The following is a 25,083-nucleotide window of genomic DNA, read 5'->3' on the forward strand; positions in this document are numbered from 1 at the left end:
CAACGTGTTGTCCACATCGCCAACAGTCTGAGCTAGTGTGTTGAAAGAGTTTTGCCAGCCGATCGGGGGTTCTATACCACCTGGTAAGCACTTTGTAATTAGTCTCCTGATAACGATTACTAATAGAGGCTCTATGTCCGTAATATAACATACACTCACATTTCCCTTCTTAAAGAAAAGTAAAAAAAAAAAAAAAAAAGATAAAGTTTTGAGACTTTCCATCCAAAAGTAAGGAAGTTGATTTCTGTATAATTTCCTTTTTTAAGGCTTAACATGTGTTTTCCATATAAAGAAGGTGCCATGTAGAAACATGTATAAATCCTATATTACTATATTAGACACGTTGGGGGTCTATTTAAATAAGCAAATCTGACCATCACTTAACAATTCCCTAATGCAGAATGTTCCAGGTTCATGTGTTAAGGCACTAATTCTCCACCAGGGAATGTTGTAGTGAATATTAGATTTACTGCTTTATAAATAGACCCCTTTTGAATGTATGATTGTTTTTGGAAAACATTAAGACTGCACAGGTTTTTGTCAAATAGAGGCATACAACTAAGTCTGTGAACTTAGTAGTAAAAAGCTTTTAACTATTTAAATTTCTTAAAGTGACTTTGTTAGCTAAATGTTAGTTTCTTGCAATAGGAAAGTCATTATTCTCTTCTCCCTGGAGCGTCTGTACCAGTACTGTATTCTCCACCGGACCAGTAGACTCCATTGGGAGTTTCAAATGGCATTGTGACACACCACATTGTGTTGTTCTACTCTTTGAGCCCTGCTATACTACAAGGCATGTTAGTGATTTTGAGTAGTACACAGTGGGGGACAGAGGTATTCAAAGCTCCAAGTGTTGAAAGCTGAAGGTGACTGAGGCTGCAGAACTGGTATGGAGTGATATTAGTAGGCATGCAGCTCCGGAGAGATAAGTGTAGCTTTTCTATTTCAGGAAACTGGAATTTAAATTTTGTTAAGATGACTGTTAGAGTTACTATAAAACGGAATAAAATATAAGGCATAAATGTATCTGAATTTGATTTTCCATCATCAGCCTGTAATTCCCCATAAAACAGCACTGGAATGGGAAGGAACAGGTCTGGGTCAGGTGTTCTGCATATGAATGCAATGAAAAGGAACTTTCTAATCTAAGGCGAGATCTGATTTAGTGGGTGATGATGTTAGGAGTCCTCTGCTTTTCTTTCTCTGTCCATTCAGCAGGTTTTGGTGGAAAGAGAACACCACTCTAATATTAAATTCTAAGTGTTGTCATTCACCTTGATGTGCTCTTTGACTTGGCTATTTAAATCTCAGCAATGAATGGACAAAAATTCAGTTTTGTTTGGTAGGAAGAATAGCCTCCTATATCATTTTATGAATTTATATTCTTGACTGAAGTTCAGTTTAACTGTAAATGCTGCAATTTTCTCTGTGAATTGTTTCTAAATGAAGAAATAAATGAAGTTCTCAAGTAGCCGCCTAGCACATCACCATACTTTCAGCCTATTGTGGTTGTTCACTTCCCATTACTTTCATTATTACATATGTAACTGTTTCCTTGTCTATTTGTTATTGTCTGTTTTCCTTAGCAAAAAAATACATACCAATCTTTTTACAGTAGTACGTGGGGAAATGAAAGTCCCTGAAGAAGCTCTTAAGGTAATTCCCTCACTAAATCAATAAAGTTCAGTATTATGTCTTTGTATCTTCCTAGATCTTTTTGTAAGCATAAAAAAGTATAAAAAAACACATTTTGTTTTTTTTTTCCTCCATGATTCTGACTTGCCTACTACATATTTTACTTGTTCTGGAGTCCCTTTACCGCTTCTTTTGAATGGGTACATCATTGAGTTGTCAGATTTGCACCTCCATCTTCTGCTTTCTTCTCTTCCTTGTTCTGACCTTTGGCCATCTTGATTGCCTGGGCTGGGTGATGTAATGTTTAATCAGTCCCTGCAGCCCCGGTATATGTGAGCGGCAGAGCTAAAGTTCTGCAAAAAAAAACTCGCTGTCACAATATAGAAAATTCTGAGGCCTTCTTTATGCCAGTCTTTTGTCTTCATCATCAGATGCTTTGCTGCTGGTTTATCACTTTGCTTTTAATATATCTTTGTTCTGATTTGTTGATCAAGTTTTTGATTAAACATTGACCAAAACTTAAAGAGAAACTAAACTTAAAACTGCAAAAAAAAAAAAACATTTGAATCCCGCAGTGCAGTCCGAATGCTCTGGGGGGTGTCCAGCATTAGGTCCCGCCTCGTCCCGACATTCGTCCCGGAGCCGGCACTCCGGGCGCTGCCATCCTTTGCCCTTCTTCCTGCTTCTTCATCCTGCGTCACCTGACCCAGGCGCAAGATTGGGTGACGTAGGATGCAAAAAATGTTACCGATCTCACACAATCTGTGCATGCTTGAGATTGGCAAATTTTTCTGTTTGAGCGAAAAGGCTCTTCGCATGCTCGAGATGCTCGGGCATTCGCAGAAGGAGCACCCTAGAGCCTCCAGGGATGCCTTGCGCTCCCTGGGAGGATTTATGTTTATGAGGATTTAAAGTTTTCAACATTTTCCCAGGTAAAAACATCTATGGTATATTTCAAATTATGAAAATAAAAAAAAAAAAAAAAAAAAGTCACAATTATTTATTGACTAAAGAGGGATGCCCTTCTTTTTTGTTTCTTCAGGCAATTACGGACTAATACTTTGACTTATATAGAAAGCTGCTTTCTCCTAGAAAATGTGTTTGTCTTGAAGTTAAATGTTCTTTAATACCAATTATTCTAAAGACTGTTTAAAATATGAATCTCTCAATAAATGAAGCTTTAAGGATATGAAGATACTTTAGGACCCCATTCTCAAGACTATGTCAGGGTGCTTGGTGAAGCACTGGAAATTTCATGTGTATAACAGAGAATTGGTCTTTTATTACTTCAGTAAAATAAAAGTGAATCTTGATCCTACGAATGACTATTCTTTTTTTTTTTTTTTTCTTAACTTCCTCCTTGTGATCTTCCAGACACACACGGAGGAATTTGGGAATATCGGGTATTCTAGCATTAAAGCTGATGCAGGATATGTGTAGCTCAGGTTTTTTGCTGGAAACCCAAAGCGATCAGGCAGGTTGGAGAATTTATTGCAGGGTAGACTTTTGGAGGTTTGTGTTTCCCGTTTAAAGAAGGGAATAAAATCTTGCTGAGCTATTTTTAATGTTTCCAGAAGCCAGAATAACTAAACTTTTATTTATTTATTTTTTAATTAGTTTATATTATTCATTACTATTTTCATGGGTCCATATTATGCCCAGCAGTGCTGAACAGTGGTTTTGCCGCTTATGTCCACACTTGCCAACTGCGGTTTGTAGGGGAGCAAATTAATCTAGCTGCATGTTTCTGAATGTGTTGGGAAAACTTTAGTGTCCAGAGGAAACCCACACAAAGATGGGAGAACATACAGATAGTGACCTAGCTAGGATTTAAACCTAGGACCCAGCCCCGCAGAGGCAAGAAGCTAGCTACTGAGCAATCTGTACCTTCCCAACTAAGCCTATTTTTTTTCTTTTAGCATGAAAAGTTTACGAGTCAACTTCAGTTTTCTCAAAAGCAAATAGACACCGAAGGATCAAAATGCAAAAGCACAGACACAAAACCAAGTGTCTCTACAGAAGTTCATCACAAAGCTTTGGATGCGCTAAAGTCTGAAGAAAAGCTGACAGGTATTGGATTTCATTTACTTTGTGACCTTTCTGTGTTTAGCTAGGTTTTCTCCTTGTTTTCTGTGCTATGCTTTAATGATGTATCTTTACCTTTCTCATTTATTATTTATTCTTTGGATTTATTATTGATGTTTCTCCTTGTGTGACAGACTTTAAAAATAGTAGAGGAATGGTCGGACAATGGATAAAATGTAGCGTCATGAGATACTATATTTAGTGCTGCTGAAGTAATTGTAAATATTCAGGCACCTCTGAAGTGTTCTTACAGTAAAGTAATTAATCAGTAATAAAACATTCCCTACTGGGCCAAGAATGAAGTAAAGCAGCAATGTCCCCCACAGCCTCACCCCAATGTCAGTCCAGCACTGCAGGTTAGATATTGTGCTACTTCATGTGAGCCCAATGCTTTAAGGGTCGTCTACAATCTTGGATAGATAAGAAACTGCGGCAGATAATGAGAAATCGGTCTACAAAAGATTTCAATACCTAAATCTTTGGCGTTTGAGGGGTCCTTACTTTTTCCCCAACAGCCACAACCTCATTATCTGAAGCATTTTCAAGTACTGCTTAGTGTTTTGTGGTTTCTCCTGTTGGCCCCAATGTCATTTATGTGTTTAGTGGTGATGTTAAGGCAGGCAGATAGAACTACTAAGTAACACTTTCTTTTTCGCCGTTTGTTTCTCAGACTTATCTGCAGTGCACCGTGGTACACCCCTGTATGGACAGCCATCTTGGTGGGGAGATGAAGACTCGGCAGGAAACGTAAATAACCAAGAAAGTAAAGAAGGCAAACCTCTTGATGCTGGTGCAACAGGTATACATTTGTGAAGATGTAGATTTTGTTATTACTATTCAGTTCTATCAACATATTACAGTGTTGTACATTTAAAAAAATGAAAGCGTTAAACATAAACCAAAACAAATTATCATGGATGTAGGGAGTGAAAATCCCTGCCTATACTGCCTAGGTCTAGGACAATGTTTCTCGACCTTTTTAACACGGGGGAATTCCTTGAAAAAGCATTCAGGTCCTCTACCCTGTTTCCCCGAAAATAATACAGTGTATTTTATTAATTTTTGCTCCAAAAAATCTACTATGGCTTATTTTCAGGGGATGTCTTTTGTTCATGAACAAAAAAAACTCACAGTACATTAATGTGGTGGCTAATTGGAAGAATACCTCCTACATTGCTAACTATTGGGAAGAATAGCCACCCATACTGGTAGCTAAAAAAGTTTATTGGTGTTAATTAAACTTAGCTGGGAGGCACAATTGGCTTATTGCTCAGGAAACCCCTAACAACCTCTGGAGGAACCCTGGCTGAGAAACGCTGATCTAGGAGAGGGGGAGAGGGGGGGACATTGGATACAATAGATAAAAGAGATGGTTGTGGTATTGTAGTATAGTTGGAGGTGGTGATGGGTCGGTACATAATAAATAGGCAAACAATTTGAGATTTCTGTGTTATTCTCAAGTGGTATTAGTTTTGATAAAACTCTTGGGACTCCTACAGGTAGTCTGATTATTTCCAAGGTGGCTGTGTAAAGATTAGATAGCGAATTGATGTTAGGAAATGTTTCAACAGCCAAGACACCTTTTCCCAGATTGCACTTTACATTTATTCATTTTCTTTTAAGGTTGCTCCAAAGATGCTAAGAAAAGTACTCAACAAGTGACAGCCTTCAAAGAAGAAAATGCTAATTCTTTTATTAGAGAGCCAAGCTACTTTGAGATCCCTTCTAAAGAACTTCAACAAAAAATAGAATCCGCAGAAAATGCCACATATGAAATCCCAGCACAGGATTCCCAGTGTCCTCAAGTGTCGGGGGCCGGTCATGCTTCTTTTACAATTGAGTTTGATGAGACTTCCCCAGGTAAAGTAACCATTAAAGACCATATAACCAAATTCACGGACCATCGTCAAAAGTCAAAGAAGACACTCTCTGCTGGAGATAAGGAACTTGCTGGGTTACATACAGAGATGATTGCTGCAGAAAGTAAAGTAGCTGATTGGTTGGCACAAAATAACCCACCAAGACTGTTAAAAGAAGCAGCTGAAGAAGATAGCAAAAGTATTAAAAGTGATGTGCCAGTGTACTTGAAGAGGTTGCAAGGTAATATTGTGTTTTGCTTTGTACCTTTTTCTTTCCTTCCAATATTTACATTTTTAAGTTCATGCTGCTTAAACAATGATTTAGCTGTATGCAAATCATTAGGACCAATAAACTGATCTTTTGGGCACAAAAACACACAAAATAATGCATATAAAAAGACCTAAATCAGCCATGTTCCCCAAATGTCTTTGCAAACCAAGATCCTACCTTGTAAACTACTCCTTGCAAACTACTCAGCCTTTGCTGAAAATTGAACCGTTGGTGGGGTCTTTCAGATCCTCCTGCTACATTAGGCTTCTTGCAGAAAATATAGGGGTTCGGCACAACCCCCTTTCTTTGTGCAAGAAGAGAAAACTGTAGTGAGCAGCCTTTATTATAGCAAACTATTATAGCACAGACAGAAAACGCTGGATTTGCTCCATTGTAAATTACATATGACATGGATTCTTGCAGGAATGTACTTGGTCCTTGGATTCAATCTGTATATGTTAAGTCTGGATTTCAGCTTTAATTGCAGGACAAGTAAGCAAAATACAACCACTTAATAAAAATGATCAAAAATAAATATGTAAAAGTATTACTAACAATACAGAAACAAAAACATTTGAAATTCCCTTCCCAAACAATGAGTCATTTTGAAAGGCTTAGAAGTGGAAGTTGATGCCTGCAGTGGTATTACTGCTCAGGAAGTTTTGCAGAAAGAGGAACTGTTAATGTATCTGTAATACCCTCCTAAAACATACACACCTTTATGTGTGAGTGGTCTTGTATGTGGGTGCTTACTGAATGATCTTTGGTTGTCAGTTATTATTGCAGGAAGTCTGTTTTCAATCAGCACTGGGATAAGTAGTTTAAAAAGTGGATAGAAACTGTATGCCAAAAAAGACATTGAATACATTAATATACATTGATAGGACTCCTACTAGTGGTCTTTAACTAACTTAATAAATTAAAACCAGAGATTTAGTACAAGTATTCTAATCCAACATTTGTCTAAGATGACATATTACATTAGGATAGAGGCAAAAGAGTATTTTAGTATTGTGTTACACATATGCACCATAGTTAAGTCTGAAAGGAATGACAGGGGAGTAATATGTGCAGGAGAGTATGAGGGGTGTGACGGGGACATGTGTCCGTGTGTAGAAGAGAAGTGGAAATATACAGGGGTCAGTATGTGTGAAAGTTATGGCAATGAAGTAGTATGTGCAGCAGAGGGTTGCCAAGGGTATGACCGTGGTCTGTATGTTCAGGAAAGTAGTATGGAGGGAATGATGTGGACAATGCAGGCAGATAAGTGGAAGGCAATGACAACAGACAGAGCTGGTAATCTGTCAATTTATAAATAATGTTTTCTGCTCTTTTGGTAGTTGTCAAAGAAAAATTATTCGTGCCAGGATTTATTGCATATGCTGGGGATGAGACAATGAGAGGTTAATATGCTACATATAAGGTTAACTTGATGCACATGGTCTTTGGGGGAAAAATGCAACCACACAAACAGGGCACTGGGGGTAAATGCTCATAAACTGGGGTTAGATGTCTGAAGCTCTAACCTCCATTAATTAAGAACTGATCACTGAGAAATGTTTGCAGAAACACCACAGGCTGGCCACTGGTATGGTAATTTACTATACCAATGTTAATTCTGGCTAGAAAGTTCTGTGTACAGGAAAGAAAATGCTGGGTTGGATCATGGAAAAGCAGAGTATGGAAGAAAAATCCATTTGTCTCCTAACACACACACAAACGATCCTGCAATTACACAAGCACAGTAGAGAAAACATCTTTTGTCTATTGGGAGGGCCCAGATAATTTTTAATAACTTACTTGTGCACTGGAAGTGTAAAATTGCACAGACTTTGTAAACAAACTGTAACTCACTAAAGAGAGACCAACCTGTGCCCTGGAAATAGAACCTCACTGGGGACTAACCAGACATGGGAAGGTAGAAATCAAACATTATATTACAGTGTTCTCTCAAGCCCCTTCTAGCCGGGCGCACCACTCGGCGGTTTTTGGGTGGCTACTGAAGTTAGGTCACAATACAGGAGCTGCCACCCGCCTACATTTTCTTCACACCTGGCTTACAAAAAATTTGGGGTTAAACAATGTATCATATGGGATAGGAAGAAATGATAATTTGTGTTTTGTCTGAAATTTATTTACTTCATTTTAGGCAACAAACATGAGGATGGGACACAGAGTGACTATGAAAATAGTGCACCACCTAAGCATATAAACAAAATTACCAAGTTACAGGAATTCAGAAAACAGGGTCATACAGAGCAGAGAAAGCTGGAGCAGAAAATTCAGACTGGGGAAAAGCATCAGGATACTTCAAATCAGACTGCTTTTTTGATAGAGTTTTTTGATGATGACCATCCAAGAAAGAGACGCTCCTATTCTTTCTCTCTGAACACCAGCACTGCAGGCCCAGAAGCCCCCTATCCAATCCCACAGTCAAGGATAGATAAAGTCAAAGCTGCTTCTGTTGATCCTAAAGGGATGTGTTTGGGTTTACAGTCTGCTTCCTCATCTCACAGAGTCATTCATAGCACACAGCATGCAAAATTACTGCTTAAACAGAAATCTGAAGAGCCTTGCACATCTTTATTGGTTTCACAAAATGTATTATTGAGGAGCTCAGGAAGCCTTGGACATCGACAAGCTAGTAAGCGAAATACATCTGACGGCGCTGAATTGCATTCTGTGGAAAAAGATCACAAAAGCAGTCATCACAGTGAAAAAGCAAATAGCAAGGATGATGCAAAAGGACCTTGTGTGACGGTAAATCAGCAGCTTTCAGATTCATTTCTAGTTGTTTAAGATGTTGGCTGTCTCTAATTTCATTAGGGCAAACTAAAAACGCCCTCTTTTCCCACCCTAACCCATCACTAGCATGGAGGTAAAAAAAAAACAAAACAAAAAACAGTTTGTGTTTCCAAGTGGGGTCTATCTTTGAGTACCCTGCACGAAAGGGACATTTCTTACCGGCTTCCCCCGTCATGTGGGTGATGGTGAGGAGCTGATAGTTGACAGGACACAGAAAATGTTTAAAGCGGAACTAAACCTAAAACAAAAAAATCACACTTACCTTTAACCCTGCAGGTCCCTCAGTGGCGCTGGATTTTCCCGCGATCTGCTCCTGCATCCTCCTGGAACTCCCCATTGTCCTTAGCGCCGGGCACCGCCATCTTCACTCTTCTCTTTCTTCTTCTTCTGTCTTGGCTCCTCACCCAATCTCACACTGTGCAGGTGGGAGATCGGGTGACGTAGCCCACTGTAAAGGAGGGAAAAAAAGCCTATCTTGCTGCGCTTGCATGAGATCGCCATCTCTTTACCTTAATAGAAAAAAATGTCCCTTCTGTGCACGTCCGAGATCTTAGGCATGCGCAGAAGGGAGGACGTAGGTATCCCGAGAGGTGCTGCACCCTTTTTTTATTTGTTTAAAAAGGACGTTGCACCAGAAAAAATAAAAAATAACTTGTCTACCCTTTTATGTAAGTGAAAATGTTGAGTTTAGGTATGCTTTAATTCTGTCTGGAAAGTTTATGCAACTGTGTGTTGCATTATATGATACAAAGTGTTTACTTTGTTTACAAAGCACACTTCTACCCAAAGCTAGATCCTTACATAATAAAGTTAATCTGTCCTTACATCAGTATGTTTGGTCTGATGGCTGTAACACTAGCAACTTGTAACAGCTTCAATCTATCTGTTTGTTTTCTCCAGTGATTTGTAACTGGATATTAACTGATTTACTGGTGCACCACGATCACTATCCACTGCATTGAAAAACATGATTAGCTTTTGAAGCTGGTGATTCTGTCACTTGCTCCAATCAAAAATCATGAATGCTTTGCTAATCGCTCGACATTACAGAAAAATGCAATGACTTTATTGACTGCAATACATTTTTCTTTACATCAAAAACACCAAGGAAAGTGATTGTGTAGGTTCTACAAATCACTCCCAAAATGAATCACCGGTGTGACCTGAGAGTATAATGACATGAACAGGCGCTTAATAACTGTCGCTGGAAGTGATAATACTTCAGGTGACGGTTTATGAACAATCATCATACACATGCTAGTTGGCTACCATTAGTAAAAGAGTAGTTGTAGGTATTGGTTAACTATTTATTGATTTGGCACAGGGTTGTGGGACTTCTGAACTGATGCTAGATATTCAGTCGATCACAGATCGATTGCCTTGGCCAATGCAATGCTGGCTTTTGTTGGGTCCTTTATATTTAAATGACTGCCATGGCAAAGTAGTTGTCCCATAAGAGCCATCACGGTTTTTGTATGCTCACTGTTTTTGGTGTGCTGGGATTTTCTGCAGTGAGCTTCACAGCGCACATGTGAGTTGTATTTTGTAAGCTGCCAAGTGGTCGTTAAGGATTAATAGGTATTTTCTGCTATTTATTTGAAAAAAAGTGTTTTTTTGCTAATACTTTGTTCCCATAATTTGCGGATTCGTAAAATATAAACACAACATACGTATTATTACATATGAATGTTTCATATCCATGGCTTCTAGCAGCAAGGTGGCAAGTTCTACACAAGAGCAATGGTTTTTTTCATCCTTTCCTTTAGCTGTCCTGTGAGACAGACCAGAATAGTACTGAGATCATGTTACACTGACTCCAGAGTGAACCACAAACACACCCTCCTTCTCCTAGTAAAGACAGAACCATCAGGCTAATTCTGATATATTTAGATTGCAGGCAATGCTTGGCTTTCTTTTTTATAAATGTAAGCAATGTATTATTAAAATAAAGCAACATCCAATTTATTTATGATTGGGTCAAACATGCACTTTAATTTGGAGTGGGAAGGGATTATATTCTTTGTAAACACTAAAGAAAAAGAAAACACATGCAGATACCTAATGTTGAACTTGAGATGGAAAACCCTTCAAAGGTTAATTTCTATTTTTTGCCTAGAGCATTAAAGAGCATACCCATAAGTTCTTCCTTCCTCTTTGTGCAACCATAGGATTATGTGATCTCCCATTTGTGCTCTGTCCATTGCCAGCACTCTGATATCATATATAGTGCAGGACCAGCAGTCCTGCATTGTAGGTGAGAATGGAGGGAGAGTGCTTCTGCTGCAAGGATCTTAAGGTTAAGGTACAACATAAGCAAAGGTGTTTTTCCCTCCAATGTTACCCAAAGACGAAAGAAAGAAAATTTCATCTTGGATTTCATCAGGTGGCAGTCTCACTAGTAAAAGTTTTTGTATGTTATTAAAATGCTCATTTTAGAAATCCCAACTCTAAGCATCTTGATCCTGATCTGCAATACATAGGACAAAAATGGCACAGTACAAAATCATGTGACAAAATTCTGCATCTCTAAAGTTTTTAAAATAGATTTCAAACTAAAAATAATTCGAGCATGTTTAATATTTAGAAATTTACTTGATTTTATTTGATTTCTAAGATCCCTTTTTAACTTTTAAATTTTTTTTCTTTTGCCATAGGACACAAGTCAATCTCATTCATCAAGCAAAAAACGTTGGGCATCACAGTGGGCCAGTCTTGCTTCTAATCACGTGGGACAAGATAATGGACAAAGCGAATCCAATAACTCTCCTCCTGCTGAAAATGGTATAATTGCAAACTTTGCTGTTGTTAAAGCATACTGGTAAACACGCTTCTGAAAAAGCTTGTCATAAAATAAATTATTTAAAGCAAAGTTGTTACCGTTCATCAGTGAAAACAATTCCTAAACACCCAAGCCTTTACTAGTCCTGAGTTATTAGCTTTGTTTATTAGCTTTGATCCACCTAAAGGGAACTCCAAAGGTATTTAAAGTTGAATTCAATTCCAGTAAAACTATTTTAGTTTTCAGAGGAACCAATAAATGTTCAAACGTATTTCTAACCTGTATAGCGAAATACTTGTCAGTGGTATTCTCTACTATACGGAGGCTTTGTTTGTGGAAGCTTTCTGCGGGAGAACCAATGGATAAACTAATGGCTGACTTGCATCCTGCATTATGACCTCTTAGGAACATTCAATGGTTGTTACTGTGCAGGTGGAGAAAGGCCACAGTGTAGCGCCTAATCTTGCCCATGGGTTGAACAAGAAAGCCAATACCGTTCCTTTCTTTACTTATTCCCTACTGTTTTAAGTCTCCCTGAAATGTGGTGCTGGGTAGGATTTACTGAATATCTCACCCAAAATGGTGTCATTATGCCTTTTTGTGCCTGGTCAGATTAGTCGGGCCTTGTGCAACCAGCTGAATCTGTCATGATGTTAGTTTCCTGCAATTTCCTGCACACCAGCATTCATACTGGAAGCACTCTCAGGCAAACAGGGCTGTATGGCTTTGCCTAGTGATTGTCAACCTAGAACTAAATAGGTTGCCACACTTTTTTTATTGTGTATGTGACAGAATGAGTTTTGTTTTTGTGAAAATGAATTTGGTTATTGTTTTGTAACCATTGTCCATGTAATTACCATGCCCATCTTTATATAACTCACTGGACTTATTTTTTATCTTTATTATTGAACAGTAATACGCTCCATGTTTTATTATACATTGTAATTATATTTTTGTGCACTAAATATTAATAAAAGAATTGTCTCATGTTTCAGATGCAGATATGAGTGAATCTGGATTGTCAATTAAAAGTAGCGGATCTGCTACCTCAGTGACTTGCGCAAGTGATCGTAAAAGGAGAAGTTTACCAAAGCTTCCAAAGGAGGAAGCAAGCTCCCAGGTTTCTTCAAGTAAACAAACACATAGGTCAGATATTGGAGAAAAACAAGACACAGAGCTACAGGAGAAAGAATCACATGTACGCTTAGGTAAGAAAGACAAGCTGTATGATTCTAACGGAAAAGCTAGAACTAAGAAAGATAACTCTACAGAATGTTCCATGGATAAAACCAGAACTCTCACAGATTATTCTTGTTTAGGATTTGATGCTAAGAAAGATGCCTTACTTGCTGCAAGGAAACAAGCAGTATACAAAGCCCACCAGGAGCAAGCTAAAGAACAGTTGTCTTCTGCTAGGGTATTCCACAAGCCTCCCGTTGTCCAACCAATTGATTCATCCTCTCCTAATGCTTACAAGTTACAACAGCCTGCTGAAACTCCTCAGAAAAAGGGTGGTCAGAAAAGTGAAGCTGCTTCAAACAATACTAGCGGCAAAAGTGCTGAAACTGATAGAAAGGAAACTTTCAAGCCACTTGTTAGGCAAGGCAGTTTTACTATAGACAAGCCTAGCTCAAATGTACCTATAGAACTTATTCCACATATTAACAAACAACCTGTGCTATCACCTACCTTTCCCTTTACATCTATGAGCAATGTAAGAGAGAGAAGTGACTCGGTAGACACTGACTCCAGCATGGATACCACTCTTCTACTCAAGGATACAGAAGCAGTCATGGCTTTCCTTGAAGCAAAACTCAGAGATGATAGTAAAACTGATGATGATCCAAAAACACCTAGCTACACCCAAGAGAATTCTATATCCCCGGAGTCAGATGTTGATACTGCAAGCACTATTAGTTTTGTTGCTAATGATGCAGATAAAAAATGTCCCCAGAAACGAAAAACCCTTAGCAGCCTGCATAAGGATAAATCCTCAACTTCATCTCCTTCAAAAGAACCTCTTAGCTCATCGGTATCTATATCCCGTGAAAGAACTGAAAGAAAGAGTAAAACTCATGTAAGGGAGCCTGGAAGTAGAAGCGATATCCAGAAAGTTCTTCGAACCAGTGCAAGGAATAGACCTCCATCTCTCGACTTGACAGATGATGATCAAACCTCTAGTTTACCTTGTTCTACTGTGTCAGATATTTTATCTTCTGATCAAGAAACTTATTCTGGAAGGTCACACTCCAAATCACAGTTTGCCTCTGTAGATGACAAGTTTACTGCAATAAAAACGTCTGCAGCTAACAAGCCAGTTACTCTTCCTAGGCCTCGTCCAACAAGGACTTCACTTTTGCGCAGATCACGCTTAGGTGAAGCTTCAGACACAGAGATTGGAGATACTGACAGAGCATCAGTTGCCTCAGAAGTATCAACAACAAGTTCAACATCAAAACAAACTTCTACTAGAAAACCGCTTTCAAGATTAGATTTGCTTGCACAGCCTCGTAGAACAAGGCTTGGTTCTTTATCGGCACGCAGTGACTCGGAAGCGACAATAACCAGAGGTTCTGGATCTTCACGAACTTCAGAATATGCAGTTAGAAATAGTGCTAAAATGTCTCCAACAACTGATGGGAGAAGTTCTCCAAGAGCCAGAGCTAACAGCATTTCTCGCTTATCGGATGCCAAGACAAAAGTGGTTCCATCTGCTCACGGCTCCCTTGCTGGTGAGTTTTCATGTTTATAAGATTTTTTTTTCATTTAACGGATATTATGTTTCACCATCTGTTAGTGAGGCTAACTACGGCTTTGTGAAAGTTATTAAAAACAGAAAGAGACCAAATAGGTCAATGAGTCTGCTTTTTTATGTAAGGGTAGACCTGTATTTATTCAAAGCATATTTAAATTTACTGACTGCTGATGTCTAGCTACTTATTCTGCAAGTGTTTTCCAAGTATACACAACATTTTAGTAAAATAATATTTTCTAATATGACTAGTTTATTAAAGTTTTATTGGAGCCTATAGTCCAACTAGGCTTTTTCACATCAGATCAGTCAGATCAGTCCCTGCCTTAGTTACATTCAATGCAGACATTTTAGCCAGTTGTGTGTCATTGCACAAGCATACTTGGTGTGTGCGCTGCAAGTCTTCCTAAGAGTTTAGAGGAAAGTTTTCTGTTCTAGGATCAGTCCCAGCATTGTAATATGAGATAATGCTGGGTAATCATGTGAGCATTTCTAATGATGTTTTGCATACAAGGAAAGCCATGTTTTGCTTTATTTCTGCATTAATTAGCCTTAGACTGAGCTGAAAATCATTATGTTCATTAGGGAGGTTGTTAGTGATCTGTTGTGTTGGATTACTATTGGCTGCCCTCTAACTGCTACTGTTATGCTACTGGATAACAACACAGCAGAGTACATCACACTGGTTCTCTCCCTCCTCTATGGAACAAAACAAGCTGTTCACACATATTTCACAAAATTGCTACAATATTTAGAAAATCTTTTTTTATCATGATATCATTGCATTGTATATTTTTTATATGCATTTTATTTTAAATTTAGCGTTATCGTTATTTAATTTTGTTGAATATAATGAATAGAATATAAATCTAAAAAGGTACAAACATGTTAAATTATATTTCATCCATGATTGCATTTTCCTTTTAAGATAAACTAGGATAATTTAGTTTGTACAGGTATGTTGAAGCAAAGCTTTTGCTCAATGATTGCAGAGCTGTGTAGCTCTATCTCACAGAGGGCATATTGTTGATCCCCTGCAGAGAGACCACTGATTTCACACAGAGCAGCAGTCCACCTCTGCAGTCTAATGAGGAGGGATTGACATACTGGCACTGGGATTATATTAAAACCCATTCCAAGTAATATATATAAAATACAATGTATATTACTATATATAATGATAAATTAAATGTTTGACATTTAATTAAAAGTTGTTTTTTTTTTTTTTTTGTCTCCTTGCCCTAATTTAAAAAAAAAAAGGCAATACCCGATGGAGACGAGTCCCTCCAGAGTACGCATCCACTTCTGAAGATGAATTTGGATCTAACCGCAACGCTGCTAAACCTACTCGTCTACGTACCTCTTCAGCTGTTAAAATTCAGAAGTCACAAGTTAGTGGAAACAGCCCAATAAAAACACCATCAGCAGCTCTGAACATGAGTTCATTCAAACATAAGGCAAAAGAACAGGAAGATTATATCCGTGACTGGACTGCACATCGTGAGGAAATAGCTAGGTAAAGTATTCATTATTGCAACACCATTAGCCAACTGAACATATATATTATGAATTTCCTTACAAAACACAACAAACCTCTACATTAAAAAACTACAGTTTATAGCAGTGGTCGCCAACCTTTTCGGACCCACAGACGACTAAATTTACTAGCTCAGGGTGTCACTGAAAGGGGAAGAAACTTCCCTCATTTCATGTCATTTCAAATCATCAAAATACTAGGTAATTTCTCCAGTTCTATGTTGATGGCCTTGCAAAGGCGAGGAACGTGCTCTCTTTGAATTTTTTTTGCCAATTTTCAGTTGCAGAATTCTTCATTTTTGCATTTTTGGTCTGCAGCATTGGTTTTGCTTGTTAAAGTCCTTTTGGCCCTCTTTCCTTTATTTGATCAGTTATTACAGAATGTAAGCTGCATTGGCCCTAGGTAGACCATTCACTATAAACTGTTCTGCCTTTTTAAAGCCCACTATTATGATATGATGTAATAGCGTGTTGTCTTTTGGATGTTAATACTTCCTGTATATAATTGTAGTTTAAAATTGTTATAAATAATTATTTTCCTACTTGTTCTTGCTAACCCTAGTGTTGGTACAGGTTTTGATATGTTTATGTCGTTACAACAAATACACTTTCAATATAATGAGTCTTAGTGGATACATTTTAAACTCTGCCTTTTCAGCTTTAATGTAAGGTGAAATATAAAGGGATTCCAATGTTCAGGTACTTTAGAGGTGCTTGATTTACTCTTTATACTCTGTGTATGCCTCTTAAATGTGTACTTTTGTAGGTGGGTGGTGGCCCCTGTATTCTGACCCAACTTTACAATATCAACTCAAAAACAGCCAGGTGGTTATTGAAAATGACCAGAGGTGTGCCCAGGAAAAAGGTGCTGGGGAGAACACTGATATATTTATTTTAGTGGTTCAATTTAAAATTAGCAAAATTACTAATATAGGGCATAGTGTCCGTGCCTCCTAATAGCCCCCTACTATCCCCTAGCTAGGTAAATTTACTAATCCACGCTCCTCCACTGTCTTCCTTCTACAGTAGTTTACCTGGATAAATGATATCACCGATATCATTGTGTTTCAATCCCAAGCACACTTACATGGAGGAGGTCTTATTCTCCCTCCTGCTCAAAGTAATGGAACAAATGTGGATGACTATATTCTGCTGAGGGGTTTTGTTACTTTTTAAAGGGTAAGTGCACTGTTTATAAATATTGTCCAGCTATAAGTGATTGAAATATTTTACTTATTTTCTTTGCAGGATTAGCCAAGATTTGGCTCTCATTGCCCGGGAAATTAATGACGTTGCTGGAGAAATAGATTCTGTGACTTCATCCGGCACAGCACCTAGTACCACAGTAAGCACTGCAGCCACCACTCCTGGTTCTGCAATAGACACTCGGGAAGAGGTAGGGAGTCTACATGAAGATGTACAGGTTCTTTCTTCTTCTTCAATATTCTTTTCTGTTTTATCCATTTTATTACCTATCATCATATATATATATTTTTTTTTATCAGACCTTTATTATAATAAAAACGCAGCCATCCAGGTTAAGTTGGAATTAAAAAAATAATAATAGTGGAATTCTGTTTATTTACTAGCAAACTTTGTGCTTTGCTTACCTGGCTTGCTGCTAAGGGCAGATAATGGAAAAGTGTAATAGAATTGTGTTTGTTGGCCCAGCTTTTAACAATTACATTCTAATCCACAAATAAAAACACTGCCATGGTTTCTCCAAGCCTCACTTTACAGTCATTTGATGAGCAAACCTGAACATTCCCTGTAAAGGGTCTTGAACATCTTCTAGAGGGACTAGTTATGCTAATAGATTAGTGTTCTTCCCAGCCCCTTTTAGCTGGGTGCACCACCTGGCAATTTTTTTAGTAACCACCTGGCTGTTTTTGGGTGATTACTGAAGAAAAAGTTAAGCACTAGATTATCAACTGATTTAATAACACCGTTTACACCGTAATATATGAATACTCAAATGTAATATATAACATTTATGTACGTTTACCTGTACACGTAGACATAATTAAACTATGCATATAGATTTAACTCCTTAATTGCTTTATATATCGGTTTAGGAAATGCACAATAAGACTTATTACTCAACAAAATTATTTTCCAAGACTTGGAGGACATTTTGGACCAACCGTGCACCAATATGCAAGGTTTGGCTTCCTAAACAGGCAAACCACTCACAGCCAATAAAAAAAGATCACATTCCCTTTTAAAAAATAAAATAAAAAAAGGAATGAAATATCTTGGCCAAAAAATATATTATATTGCAGGTCAAATGATTCCAGCCATTCTTGTCATTCTAGTAGACTACTAATCTTATCAATCCACCATGTAATATAGATGAACAATAGTAGATATGTTTGAAGTCCAGCTTGTCAACATCAATGGCTTCTTCTTTAGATACCAGAAGTGAGTGTAGACATGAAAGGTAGGGATTCAAGATCAGTGCGACTTAGGTTAATGGCATACTTTGAGTTCTCTGCATGCCAAGTTTGCAAATTGAATAATGTTTGCAAAGAGTGAACATTAAAGGGGTTGCCATGATGAAAACTGGCTCCTAACTGGTCGTTGTGCTTGCCAAATGCTTTGTGAATTGTGGCCGTTAGGAACTGGCAGTAACCAGGACTTAAGAGGGCCTCTGCACTTTTTGGTGTTCTTCATATTACTTTCTGTGGTTATGGTGAACCACTTTGGATTTTATTCCTTAGCTGTGCATGGAACTAGGTTAATACAGTTTATGTTAACATTTGGAACAGTTGAATTTACTTTTCATTTGAGGTACAGTGGGTTCGTTGAAAAGCATCAAGAAATTATTTTGCAAGCTCTTACACAGGGCTTTGCTTTACAAAGCACAATGATGGTGTCTCCCACAACAAAGCACATTTATTCAGTCAGACACCTAAACCTTTATGTCTGGTAACTCATATCGTAAACCTGTGGCTGCAACTTGCTGGTGGCATGGAAGTTTAGGTACCTCCTGTGGACTGCCCACAAATGTATTTTTCCCAAAACTCCCTCCACAAAAATCAAAATTAAAACGCAAAAATAAGAAGTAAAGCAAATCTTTACTGGAGAAGTATTCCACCCTTTACTTCTTTCCTTGCCTGCCTATTGGCCAGTATGCTCTGTTTTGTTTTTCCTAGTATTTAATTGGATTCTGCAGATGTTATTCTTAGTAGGACGCTTTGTAGAAGAGACCAATCTGTGTGCAGACCTGGAGAGATGCCTGCACTATCATGACTACCTGTAACATTTCACTGAATAAAATATGGAATTCATCTAATGTCTGTTTCATATTTTAAAAAATAACGATTGTTACTGTGTAATAACAATGTTTGAATGTCTACTCTGACTTTTATGACAATGTACTAATTTTTTAACTGAAATCCAGGCTTTTTTATTTTATAAACATGCACAGTTTACATGCATTGTGCAGGACAAACAAAATGTGCTACTACTTTTGATGTGACTTCAGTTTCCTGAACCACATGTTCCATCAGCACCCACACATGGGGGCCTATTGGGAGCACTCACCTGTTGCTAGTATTGGGCAGGGCCATGTACTGCAGCTATCCAGCCTATATGATTATCTGTACTCCTGGCAATTAACAAGCAGACATATATATATCATAATATTTTATAATATCCATGTGCCATCTTGCAGAGGCTATTTTATGTATGCTCACCCTTCACTATTCTTGGTAGTGGATTCTGAAGTTGGTGCAGATTTAAAAGAAAACACAAACTCCGGGAGCCCCATAGAGTTTTGTTTCCTAATAGACCATATGACGAGCTATCCTCTGGTTGTGGATCTTTTTGTTCTCTGCTGAGCTTTATAGCTTTGCTGCCTACTCCACAGCTCAATTTTTATGAACGCAATAGGCAGTGGTATGCGTAACGGGAAGTGTACAATGATATCTGCTTTACGTTATAAATAGACCCCATTCTTTTACAGGTGTGCATGAATGCTCTATTTTTAACCTGAACCCTTTGAATGTTTGCATTAAAAAAACTGGTTCTAGTTTCACTGGTCAGGGCAGCCAGAGTATGCAGTGCAAGGCCTTGCTGAGCAGCAGCATAGCAAATGTAGTTACTTTATGCAGTTTGTGTTACAAAGAGCAATCTGGTCTACCAACCAAAGGAAAAAAAATGTTGAGGACTACCATAAAAGCAAAAACAAACATTTATGAGGTCAATCACATTTTTTTAATCACTTATTGCACTTTTACTTGTTGAGTTTTCATGTTTACCTGGACTTCAGCTTTAATGAAATGATTAAAAAATGTTGCTTTGTTTTCTAATGCTTGTCAATTTGTATTTTATATCTAAGCGTTACACACAGTCAAGTATATGCTAATAATGTTTGACATAAACAAATTAATTTTAACATCATTTCAGCATTATTTGGGATTTCACTGTCCTGTCCATGGGTGCACAAATCCAATGCCTTTGGATAGAATTTCCATACAGTTTCATAATTTTTCTAATAGAGTAGTATACACTATATACCACCGCTATAAACAGTCCTCAAATATGCAAACATCATGCCAGTGCTTTTCTGGAATGTTGGGATCACAAAATATGAAGGAGAAGCTTCTAGCATGTTGGGACCTTTATTAAATAATAAAAGTATAGAGTTGAATGTAATTTAATTTATAGTATCATAGTAACCCATATCCCCAATCCCCCTTTTTCAGAGACCTTCACTATGTTCAGTCTGCCTTTGATTGATCAATGACCCACCTTTAGGCAGACGAGTAAAGATATATTAATCCCTATGCTACAGAAAGGTTTCTGAGTTTGTTTTCTTAACCACAGCAGTCACTTTCATATTAAGGAAATCGGTAATCTAGAAGAAAATAGTAAGGATTTATTCACGCTTTATAGGCAGAAAAAAAACATACATTTTGCTGCACAAAAATGTAGAAATCCTATTCCTTCTTAAGTAGCTGTTTACATTTTTTACACTGCAATTTAGTGAGTTCTATTAGAAAAATTCTATGGGCCCATTCACAGCTACATGTGTACCTTATTGTGTGCAGTGCAATGCACACAGCATGGTAACAATCTAGGTAAGATGAGTTGTATTACAATTCATTGAATTTCCTTTCTCTTTGCTAACAGCTTGTGGACCGTGTATTTGATGAAAGCCTTAACTTTAGAAAGATTCCTCCATCAAATGCATCCAGATCAGAAGCAAGCTTACGAGGAGGTGATGCAAAACCCCAGCCTAAAGAAGTTTCTGAACCTCCACTTATTACTAGACGGAAAACATGGAGTAGAGATGAAGTAAGTTCAGATTGGAAAGTCATTTGGATTTTTCGATATTTGAATGTTTTGTAATTATTGCCGCATCTTTTACATTTACAATTTTTCTTTTCAGTTAGCAGAAGAATCTTGCAAGTTCAGGCAGGTGCTAAATGTGTAGTATGTGTTTATAGATTTTAGAGGGCAGTCAGATCTTTTGTAATAGGTCACAGGAAGGACTTTTCTCTGCTACATATTCACATTTTTATCGTTTTCTTCTCTTCTCTTTGCATGGCCAAACTGTAGGCTGTGAAACACACAATTCTCATCCAGAGAAAAGCTTTTCTTGGGTATAATAGTGTTAGTGCTTTTGGGAGTGCAGCACAAGTTAAATCTAAATAAAGGTTCACATTTGCCTTGACTACCATAACAGTTTAGGTTTGTGCAGGTTATCTCCTATCTCTTGATCTGAAGCCTGTATATTTAACATTATCCAAAGCTGCCATCTGTTGAAATATTTTTGCTATCCCAGAATGCAGCTTCAGAACACTTCAGACAGACAAGTACAATTCAGCTGCAATGATACAGAGTACCCAGTGCTACTATCCCAACACATAAAACAGTAGCTGTGTATAGAGCAGGCAGATTTAGTTCTGACAGTTCGATCTCATATTTCCCATCTTGTTACCTTCCACCCTGTGAACCGTCTTGCGTTTTCCCCTCCATGTTGGGTAGATGTCCTCCCCTTAAAACCTCTTGTGTTTTCTCTCTATGTTAGGACATGTCCTCTCTGAACAATCACAGTTTCCCTCAAGTTGATACCCTTTTGCCCTGGAAACTGTCATGTGTTTGCCCCAATTTGGATAAATATTTACCTTGACAACTGTCCTGTGTTTCCCCCATGTTGGATAAATATCCTTCTGTGGGACATAATGTGTTGGTAAAACATCCACCCTGAAAACCATTTCTTGTTTCCCCCATATTAAGTAAATGTCTACCTGCTGTGATCCACTTTAAAGCCTAAAAAGATTCCTGGGAAACCTAATCTGCCTGGGTATGGAATGCAGTGTAAGTGGTCCTAGTATCAGAATATAACCACATACCTTCCACATTAGTTCCTAAAAAAAAAAAAGTTGTGATTTTAGAATAGGGCAACGTTGGTCCTTCTGACCTCCCCAGCAGCACAGTAACCTTAATCCAATGCTCGCTGATAAATGAATCATAACTATAAAGGATCTCTATGCTGCAGAAGAGGAGTGTGTGTTTGTGTGCTAGAACATTTAGAATAGACATTTAAAAGTTTTGCAGTTCCTCCAACAATTTTTATAATTACATCTTAAGGTTTCTTGCAAGCATTTCGAAAGCAAAATCAAAAGGAAACAAAAGCTCTAAGTTGAAAGGCTGAATGAGCTTTACTTCTGCTGTACATTGTATAGGAAGCATTTCAATGCAGTATGTATTAGTCATAAGACTTTATTATAGTTAGGGGTAATTATATGGCACTGTATGCTAGAGTTGTTTTGGGCAAGGAACATTTTTTTCTAAGTCCTTGTTCTCTTAATACCTAATGTTATTCATTTCTCTAATGAAAGCCAAATATGCTACCAAACTAAAACGGGTAAAATACATAACTTAATGCAAGTCCGTATTCATAAATGCATAATAAAGTGTAAACTTTTAATGGCAGGCATTGCGATTCATTTGGTATTGGCTTTTCACTGTCCCCTATAAAGCAGAAGTCATAATTTGGAGGGAGAAGCAGCACAAGGAGCCAGTCAGTTGTGCTGCTGTTTTTGTTAATATTATCATTATTATATATTTATCTTGTATTGATATAAGATAAATATATATTTATACAACTGGGCAGTGTGGTTGGCTCAGAGGTTAGTATTCTGGCCTTTTCAGTGCTAGGTCCTACGTTTATATATGCCCCCTGTATTTTCGTGGGTTTCCTCCCACACCCCAAAAAACATGTCATTAATCATGTCATGATTATTTGGCATTTCTTAAAAAAATGTCCCTAGATTAATTAATATATATATATATATATATATATATATATATAATTGTGAGCCCTTTTGAGGGACTGTTAGTGACTTGACTACTTTGTAAAGCGCTGCATAATATGTCAGTGCTATATAAATACTGTAATAATAATAAATATTAATGTATACCGCCAACATATTATGCAGCATTTTGACATGACAATGGACTAAGCTAACTGTCCCTCATAGGGACTCACAATCTAATGTCCCTATCATATTCATTAACATAGTCTAAGGTCAATTTTTAAGGAAAACCCAAATAACCCAACTGTTGTGCCCATGTGCTATTAAAGGCCATAATGACAGAATGAGTGAGCACTAAGTTCCATCAGTCTGCTCCTTCTGTTTTCACTGTCTAGCCACAGGCAGGGGGAGTGAAAAGGCCTGTAAGTGTTAGAGACAAGAAAAGTCTCCTGTTCTGCCAGTAAGGGATGTACTGTATGGAAGAGTATACTTTAAATACAAAGCATTGTAGTGTGCAGAAATAGAACTCAACACATCTACAAAAATCAGAAACACACTCTGGTCCTATGGAAAACCCCAAAATATAAATGATGAAATAAAAAATGTGAATTCTTACATTTGTTTCTTCTCTATGCAGGTAATGGGAGATAGTTTACTGCTTTCTTCTGTGTTCCAATTTTCTCGAAAAATAAGACAGACTATTGATAAAACCGCTAATAAAATAAGGTATGATATGTTTTCTCAATACATTGTGATACTTACTTTTAGGTCCTTGGTATATTTAAATATCAAGGTACATTGGTGTACATTTTTTATTATAAGTGTTTCCATTTTTTTCCTACATTGCAGAATTTTATTTAAGGACAAAGAAAGGAACTGGGACGAAATTGAAAAGAAGTTAAGATCGGAAAGCGAAATACCAATTTTGAAAACTTCATGTGTGGTAATTCAGCATTCACTTATAGCTTAATTAGTTACAGAAATAAATACAGTATACAATTGGTTGGCTATTTTACCAACAGCCTCCGTTTTTATAAAGTTGTATCTCCACTTTTCAGTTATTGTTGTTGTGCTTGGTACCTAAAAATGATTGTGCGGTTCAGTAGGTACCACCATTAGACCTAATGATGTCGGTCAAATACCTTTTTCTTCTTTAACAGCTCAAGTCAGTATGAGTATGAGTATGAGGATGCTTGTAATGAGGTGTTGCTGTCACTCATTTATGCCAGGACAAGACATTGAATTGGCATCAATGAAGAAAGCAGCATTTTCATATAGGAACAAAAGTACTTAAAAGCAGCACTATTCTAAAGGAAAAAAATGTGTAGGGTGCCATTTCTGACCTGGTACTCCAAAATACTGCTTTCCTGGTTAGTGTTTTAGTTCTCTCCTCTTAATACCCCTAAATTACTGAGCCATAATGAGATTGCAGCGCAGAGGTTTCTCTAATTGCATCTCTCCTTGTCACATAGTTATCACTTTCTTGTTTCAGGTGTTGGTCTGAAACTACTGAATTCAGAGGATCACTTTTACATCCAGTCAGCATTCTTTTTATTGAGTTCAGCAATGGCAGCTTACATATTCTCAGTAATAAGTCCAGTTTTAGGCACTTTCTAACAAAACTTAGCTGAAAAATATACCAGCAAAAAAGTACAGGACTATAGATGAGACTTCAGTTGTTCATCACTAAAACGTTGATGCAGTACTTCCCCCATACCAACACATTTAAGCCCCAGACATAATTCTCTGTAACATGCACATATTTTTTTATAGTTAAACATTTAGGTGTCACAACATTTAGGGCTAATATTCACCCTTTTTAGGGGTGCACCCTTTTTTTTGCTTAAAACAGGACATGGGGGAAAAAAAACAAATTTCATTCATCAAGGTCTAATGATAAGCAATTTTGTAGGGACCTCGTTAGGGCCACTCCCTTTATATCTGGGATTCCTCGTTTTTTTTAAACCTTAGTTGTTTTTTTTCCTTTTAGGAAATCCTATCAATACTACAAGAACTGAAGAGGATTGAAAACCAATTACAAGGTATTTATGAAAATAAACGCCAAGTACTGTAGTTTTTAATATTTTAAACGC

At 37.5% G+C, this 25,083-nt stretch overlaps 1 protein-coding gene across 5 annotated transcripts in view; it reads left to right on the forward strand.

Moving 5' to 3' along the window:
• The window catches only part of CEP170 (centrosomal protein 170), a 43,754-nt gene that overhangs the window by 13,200 nt on the left and 5,471 nt on the right, over positions 1 to 25,083 (forward strand). For 2 of the 5 annotated variants that reach the window (XM_072409396.1, XM_072409395.1), the window contains 13 exons: positions 1,598 to 1,656; positions 3,555 to 3,705; positions 4,391 to 4,519; positions 5,344 to 5,820; positions 8,000 to 8,610; positions 11,310 to 11,436; positions 12,430 to 14,166; positions 15,447 to 15,702; positions 16,971 to 17,145; positions 20,859 to 21,023; positions 23,628 to 23,716; positions 23,840 to 23,933; positions 24,981 to 25,032. In XM_072409396.1, coding sequence (XP_072265497.1) covers positions 1,598 to 1,656; positions 3,555 to 3,705; positions 4,391 to 4,519; positions 5,344 to 5,820; positions 8,000 to 8,610; positions 11,310 to 11,436; positions 12,430 to 14,166; positions 15,447 to 15,702; positions 16,971 to 17,145; positions 20,859 to 21,023; positions 23,628 to 23,716; positions 23,840 to 23,933; positions 24,981 to 25,032 — 4,122 coding nt within the window. The remainder of the gene's footprint in view (positions 1 to 1,597; positions 1,657 to 3,554; positions 3,706 to 4,390; positions 4,520 to 5,343; positions 5,821 to 7,999; positions 8,611 to 11,309; positions 11,437 to 12,429; positions 14,167 to 15,446; positions 15,703 to 16,970; positions 17,146 to 20,858; positions 21,024 to 23,627; positions 23,717 to 23,839; positions 23,934 to 24,980; positions 25,033 to 25,083) is intronic. The other 3 variants (XM_072409400.1, XM_072409397.1, XM_072409398.1) reach the window with 3 other exon arrangements.

The sequence above is a fragment of the Pyxicephalus adspersus genome, chromosome 4, assembly GCF_032062135.1.
Source record: "Pyxicephalus adspersus chromosome 4, UCB_Pads_2.0, whole genome shotgun sequence".
NCBI lineage: Eukaryota > Metazoa > Chordata > Amphibia > Anura > Pyxicephalidae > Pyxicephalus > Pyxicephalus adspersus.